At 71.3% G+C, this 6832-nt stretch overlaps 1 protein-coding gene across 1 annotated transcript; it reads left to right on the forward strand.

Annotated features, from left to right (window-relative positions):
* Positions 1 to 4022: 4022 nt before the first annotated feature.
* On the forward strand, positions 4023 to 6562 carry LOC112107148 (laminin subunit beta-1 variant-like; the record flags this gene model as incomplete). The annotated part of the gene is made up of 3 exons (XM_024200734.2): positions 4023 to 4137; positions 5393 to 5556; positions 6379 to 6562. Coding segments are annotated over exons 1-3 (379 nt in total), but the record flags the coding sequence as incomplete, so codon positions are not given.
* Positions 6563 to 6832: the final 270 nt, after the last annotated feature.

The raw sequence follows: 6832 nt of genomic DNA on the forward strand, positions 1-6832 counted from the left end.
CGCACCAACTCCTGCACCCTAACCCCCAGCCCAGAGCCTGCACCCTGCACCCCCTCCAGCACCCCATACCCCCCCCCCACCCCAACCCCCCCCCCAGCGCCTTAGGCAGGTGTGTGTGGGGGGCACCACCCAAAATTATACAAACCTGCCGCCCCTGGCAGCGGGTACTGTGCCCCCCTCGAGTCGCTGGCTGGGCCCAGCTCCGTCAGGGACACCCCAATGGCTGGGGCACCAGGCCCCCCCGACTCGCCGGCTGGGCCCGGGTGGTGGCCTCGGCTTGCTGCTGTTCTCCACAGGGAGCTGTGGCTCCTTGCCAGTCTCAGGGCGTCTGCATGTGGCTGGCAGCTCGGAGCTGGGCGCGCTGGGGAACACCCTGCCCGTGCCCAGCGGGTGCTGGCCCCAACACCGAGGGAGGGGCTCGCTGCAGGTTCAAAAGCGTTAATGGTGCCAGCGAGCGGGCAGGGGCCGGGCCGCCTGCAGGGAGCCAAAGCAGGGTGTGCCGGGCCCAACCCTTGGGCAGCAGTGCCCGTCCCCCGGCGCTGCGTGACTCCCAGGGACCATCTCACACCAAGCACCCAGCGGCTCTGGCCCGGAGCCAGGCAGCTAGGCACTGACTGGCGCCAACGGTCGCGTGTCAGGGTGGCCGACGCGCGGCTCCAAGCACGTCGTTGGGCAGGAGACGTGCTCCGTCTCGTACGTAGGGACAGGCCTGGGTGCCTCGCACGGGCAGAGCCGGGCACTCCCTGGCGCTTGGCATGGCCCCAAGCCCCGGGGCCTGCCTGCAACCTGTGCTTCCCCGCCCGCTGCAGCCGCAGCCTGAGGTCCCCGCCCCTCCCCATGGCTCCAGTGCCAGGCCCGGGCAGGGCAGGGCTGGGCAGGCCGGGGCGGCGCTCTGTAGGCACCAGGGCCCCATGCTCTCGCATGCTGCACCTCACTCACAGCAGGGAGCTGAGGCCTGGCAGCTCAGGGTGCAGGGGCACACGCCCTCCTCTCCCCGTGCGCAGGGCGGGGAGAGCCGCTGTACCTGGCCTCCCGCTCACCTTGGCTGAGCTGCGGGCCCGCCCCACCTGGCACCGGTGGCGGGAGGAGGAGCCTGAGGGAGGGAACCTTTGCAGGAACAAACAGCCCAGCCCTGAGCAGACCGAGCTGAGAGTCGGCTGGCTGCAGGCCGCTGCCAGGGGCTTCCGGACGGGCGTGGCCCTCGCCAGGGACGCTGAGCAGCGACAGCCGTGCAGGTACCATGCAGCCCTGGCTCTGTGGGCTGCCTTGGCGCCGTTCCCTGGCCGGGCGGCACCAGCCAGCGCCCCCCTGGCTCCCTCTCGCTGCGTGGGCAGAGCTGCGGGGGGCGGGATGGGCTGATCGTCTCCCCGGGGCAGGGGAGTGGGGTGTGACCCCTGTGCCCTGGCCCATGTCCCCGGGGCTGGCTGTGCTGCCCCCAGGCGGGCAGTCTCCATGGGTTAGCCAGTGCCAACAATAGTGTGCTCTGGGACACAGCTGCCCCACTGCCGCCCAGAGGTGGCAGCTTTGCAGTGGGGGGAAGTGGCGTTTGGCCTGGAGGCTGGGCAGTGCTGAGGGGGTGGGAAGCCTGGAGGTGCACAGAGCTCGCTGGAAGGGCGTGGGGCCCTGTCCTGCCCTGGCCAGCTCAGGTGTGGAGGGAGCTCTGGGAGCTCACAGGTGGGGGTGGAACAGGGCCATTGGGGCTCACGGGTGGGCCCGGGACACTGGGCTGCTGTTCCCTGGGGGGTGAACGTGCCCCTGGGGCGGCGCTGTCGGACCCGGGGCCCTGGCTGGAGTCTAAGCACGTGCCCTGGCGAACAGGCCACACGGTGCCCAGCCTGGGCCAGAGTCCATGGTGCGGGACCGGGGGCAAAGCCCGGGCTCCCCAGGCACAGGGGCTGGGCCTCTCTGCCCTGCCCAGCGCCCTGGGGCAGGAGGGACCAGCCACGTGGGGGCGACAGGAGGGTCCCTGAGCCGGGCTGGCCCCCCAGGCTTCGGGCCGCTGGGGCTGGGGGAGGCCGCTGCTGCTCCTGCGCGGGGGCAGAGCTGACGCTGGGTCAAGGGGTGGGTCTGGCTAGCTGGAGCCCTGCAGGCTGCCGGGCCAGGCCCCATCTCTGACCTCACGGAGCTCCTGGGGCCAGGGATGAAGCAGCTCCCTGAGGCTGCGGGGCAGGGGACAGAGGGAGCCCGAGGGGTGGTGGGGTCCCTGTGTGGTGCCCTCCAGAGCAGGGGGGTGGCCAGAGCACAGCCCCACCTGGGAGTCAAACTCAGGCTCCACCCTCCTGCAAAGCCCCGCCCCTTGCCCCCAGGGCAGGGCTCATCTGGGTCCTGGCCGGCCCCTGGCGCTGAGCCGCTCTGCAGAGATCTGGCGGCCAGCTGGCCACTTGCCTCCCAGTCCCATGGGCTCAGCGGCCCACCAAGCCAAGGGGCTGCGGATGTGCGGCTCCTGGAGTGCCAGCTTGGATGCCCCCGGGCATGGAGCCGGCCCCCAGAGCGGGCCGTGCCGGCCCAGTGACCTGGGAGTGGGACATTGGCTGTTTCCCATCCTGGTGGCAGCGGCTGTGGGACGCGCTGCTTTCGCCGGGGAGCCTGGTGCAAGACACAACACACACATTCCTGTCGGGCTGGGGCTAGCACCCTGGGAACGCGGGCACCAGGCCTGCTCCTTTCTCCCTAGCCCCCGGCCCTTGGCACGGCTTCCCACGCTTTGTGGCTGGAGGCCAGCGGGGGGACAAGGAGTGGGCCCTCTCCCCCCCAGCGTGGCCAGCGGGGAGCCCGGTCTCTGCCCAAGCGCGCCGTGTGCTCAGGAGGTGACGAGACCGGAGCAGCTCCCTCGGCTCGCGACCGGTTTGACCGTAACTAGCCCCTGGTGAGCTGGGAGTCTGGCCTGGGGCCCCGGGCAGCTCAGGGCCCAGAGGCCGGTCGTCCCCGCCCCGGCTGGCCTGTGTGCACTGCCGAGCAGAAAGAATCGGCTGTGACATTCCCGTAGCCTGGAGACCGTTCGCCCCTTTCACAGCCCCAGCCCCGATTTGAATAAGAATCGCTCTGTGCGCCTGGGAGAGGAGCCGGGTGAGTTTCACCCATCGCTTCCCTTGTTTGCCAGCTTGTTTTTGTGCTCCAAGTTCTCACGCTGCCCGCCCAGGGCTCGGGGACTCGCAGGAGCAGGAGGGGCTCTGGGGGGCTGCCCCCGCCCAGCCTGCAGCCAGCTCCCCCCTCCCCCAGCGCGGGCTGCCAGGGCCGCGGGCTGCACCGCTCGGACGTGAGTACCGGGGCGAGCGGGAGGAGGCTGCACGCGGAGCCTGCTGCCCTACGGTGCCCGGCCCGGGCAGCGACATTACTGCTCAGGCTGCCTGGATTTCTCCTCCAGCCCCGAGCCCGGTGCCCAGCGCGGGTGAGCTGGCAGGGGGGTGCCCGGGGGCAGTGAGGGAGCAGGCTGAGGGGAACGGGCTTCCCCAGCACCCCACAGCCAGTCGGGGCAGTGCCAGGAAGAGAACCCAGGTGTCCTGGATCCCTGTCTCCTGCTCCAACTATTAGTCGCTGTCCCGAGCTGTGCTGGCTGCTCTGCGTGCCCGGCCCCAGGTTGGCAGCTGGCGGGGGTGGCACTGCCCATGGGGCACTTTGCCCTCACTAGGGCTGGCGCTAGCCCGGGGCGCTCGCAGACAGCATTGCCCTGGGCCACATGCGCCTGTTCTGAGACGTGGGACCCCCCAGCCATGGGCAGCTCCTGCCTGCCCCCGATCCCCTCGCTCCCCAGCCTGGCAAGGTGAGGGACTGGGGGGGGACCACAGATGCTGTCCTGGGGGTGAATGAGCAGCGCCTGACCTCTGGGGCAGCCAGCCCCACGGGCGCCCTGGCTCTGCCAACCACGGCCCAGCCCCGGCGTCGGGCGTTAGCAGGACCAGGGAGCCCTGGCACTTCCCACCCGCAGGGCTGACAGGAAGGAGGCCTGGGCCAGTATCCCACCCACCTTCCCATCACCCCCAGTCTCCTTCCCCTCCACCCTTTGCACCCTGGGCCCACGGCTCCCTGCAAATCTGACCTCCCCTCGCCCAGCCCGGCCCGGCGTAACCCTCTCGCCTCGCTCTCCCCAGGCCGGACCCCCCGTGCCCATGGAGCTGCTGTTTGCTCTCCTGCTGCTGGGTAAGTCCCCGCGCACGTGCGGCCCTGGGCACCTTCTCCCCTCCCCTCCCAGGGCAGGCGGCTGCACCGTACGCAGACCCCGGGTGTGTGCACCCATGTGCCTGGTGGGGACCGGATAGAGGCGGGGGCCCTGAGGGCCAGGGGCCGGATGGACGCGGGGGCCCTGAGGACGGGGGGCCCGGTGGGGGCCGGATGGAGGCGAGGGCCCTGAGGCGGGGGCCCGGTGGTGGCCAAATGGAGGTGGGGGCCCGGTGGTGGCCGGACGGAGGCGGGGGGCCCTGAGGGCGGGGGGCCCGGTGGGGGCCGGATGGAGGCGGGGGCCGTGGGGCGGGGGGGGGGGGGGGGCCGGATGGAGGCGGGGGCCCTGAGGCGGGGGCCCGGTGGGGGCCGGATGACATGGCGTGGCGGGAGCGCCCGTGTGCTCTGGGCTGTGCAGCGAGTGTGGGGAACGTCCTGGTGGGCAGAGCTCGGTCCAGCTGCGCCCGCTCCCTCTCCACGCGGCAAAGGGCCCCTGGAGCTGAGCCGTAAATCCCCAGACGTCCTGGCTCCGCTGAGCCCTGGGAGCGGAATTAGGGCAGCGCCTGACCATGCTCCCACCTCCTGGGACGGGCACGGCCAGGGCAGCCCTGAGCCCCCCCAGCCCAGTGCCTGGCGCTGGCCGCGGGGCTGAGACAGAGCAGGGGGCTATGCAGGGGGGCGGGGCAGACACCCTGCCCCCCCGCTGACTCCTCCCCCCCCTGCTCTGCCCCGGGGGTGGGGACTGCCCATGTCATGCCCATGTGGGGCCCTGCTCCGGAGTGTGTCTCTGGCCCCCCCCCGGGCACGACCCCGCCTGGGCACGGCCTCACCAGGTAATCATTGGCAGGGGCTGGGCAGAGTCGGGGGGGGCCAGGGTTGGGGAGGACTCAGACGGGGGACGAGGGGGGGCAGAGTCATGGCAGGCCAGACAAAGGCCTTTGCTCCCCCAGTCACAGGGCTGCTGCGCGGGGGCTTTCGGGGTCGTGGCGTTTCCCTGCCGGGTCAGTGGGTTTGGGACCCAGTGCTGGGCGCGGGGGGGAGGGGTGCGGGGGGTGCACGGGGTGCAGGGGGTGCACAGGGGGAGGGTGTGGGGGGGGGGGGGGCGGGGGGTGCACAGGGGGAGGGGTGTGCAGGGGGATGAAAGCGTGAGCCTGGGGCCCCCTGCGGGGGAAGGGGTATATGTGGGGGTCGGGGCACACCCCCTCTCAGCCGGGCCGCGCCCTGTGCCTCTCTCCAGTCCAGGTGCCCGGTGCGGGGAGCCAGGACGTGCCCGGCTGCTCCGTGGGGAGCTGCCACCCGGCCACCGGGAACCTGCTGATCGGGCGGGCCCAGAACCTGAGCGCCACATCCACCTGTGGGCTGCGGGGGCCCCAGGAGTACTGCATCGTCAGCCACCTGCAGGTACCCCACTCCGAGGGGTGCTCAGGGCAGCGCCCAGCCCTCCGGGTACTGTGCGGCCCGGCTCCTGGCCAACGCTCGTCTCTGCGTGCGGTGTGACCGGCTGCCCCCTCCCCGTCGCTCTGCGTGGGCGCCCGGGGGGGCCAGGCCCTCTGCCCACAGCCCCCACTGGCTTGAGCCAGACCCTTCCCATCCAGGGCAACCAGGGGAGCTCGGCCCCAGAGCCCTGCGCTCTCACCGGCACCCGCCAGCCGATCCTCGGGCCTCCGGTGAGCCTGGCCAAGGGAGACGGGCGATGCAGCCCCCTGCGCCCAGCCCCAAACGCTCAGCCCCAGACAGGCTGGCAGAGCCTGCGGGCGAGCCAGGGTCAGCGCGTGAGTCCGTCTGTCCCCTGTATCCGTGTAGGTGTGTCTGTCTATCCGGCCCCCTGGATCTGTGGGTGTGTCTGGCCGTCTGTCCACTTGGATCCGTGTGGGTGTGCGAGTTTGTCTGGATCTGTGTGTGTGTGTGTGTGTGTCCGTCTGTCCAGCTCTGCGTGTGCGTGTGAGCCTGTCTGACCACCTGGATCCGTGTATGTGAGTCCGTCTGTCTGCCTGAACTGGTGGTTGTGTCCGTCCGTCTGTCCCCTGGATCCGTGGGTGTGCGAGTCCGTCTGCATGTGGGTGCCGTGCTTGGGTCTGGATCGTGTCCCCGGGGGTGAGTCTGTCTGTCGGTCCAAGGGCAGGCGGTGAGCAGAGGCAGCCCCAGTGCCCGTCTGCCCATCTGCCCCTGCTGCGGGGCTGCGCCGTGGGGCAAGACAGCACTGGGACACTCTGTGTGCTGCAGGACTCGGAGAAATGCTTCTCCTGCGACTCCCGGTCCCCGTCTCTGCGCAACAGCCACCGCATCCAGAACGTGGTGTACCTCGGCGGCCGGGACGGCCACACCACCTGGTGGCAGTCGGAGAATGGTGAGGGGGCCCCCAAGGCCATGGAGAGAGACTCCCCGCGGTCGGACGGAGCCCAGACTAGCGGGGAGGGGAAGGGATCATGGCTCCTCGCTTGGCCTGCGCTGCCCCAGACTGCAGGAGTCACAGGGGACCCGCAGGAGAGCCTGGGCCGGGAGACTGCTCCTCGGGAGACCCCAATGCCAGGACCTCCAAGCTGGGGGAGAGGCCCCTGCAGCGACCTCTTGGGACGTGGGGGCGGCAAAGGGGCTGGTGCAGACAGGTGGTGGAGCATTGGGGGTGATGCCGTCCTGTCTCCCTGGGGGGGCTGGTGCATTGGGGTGACCCCGTCCC

The sequence above is a fragment of the Terrapene carolina genome, unplaced genomic scaffold, assembly GCF_002925995.2.
Source record: "Terrapene carolina triunguis isolate 2854851 unplaced genomic scaffold, T_m_triunguis-2.0 Scaffold51727, whole genome shotgun sequence".
Lineage (NCBI taxonomy): Eukaryota > Metazoa > Chordata > Testudines > Emydidae > Terrapene > Terrapene triunguis.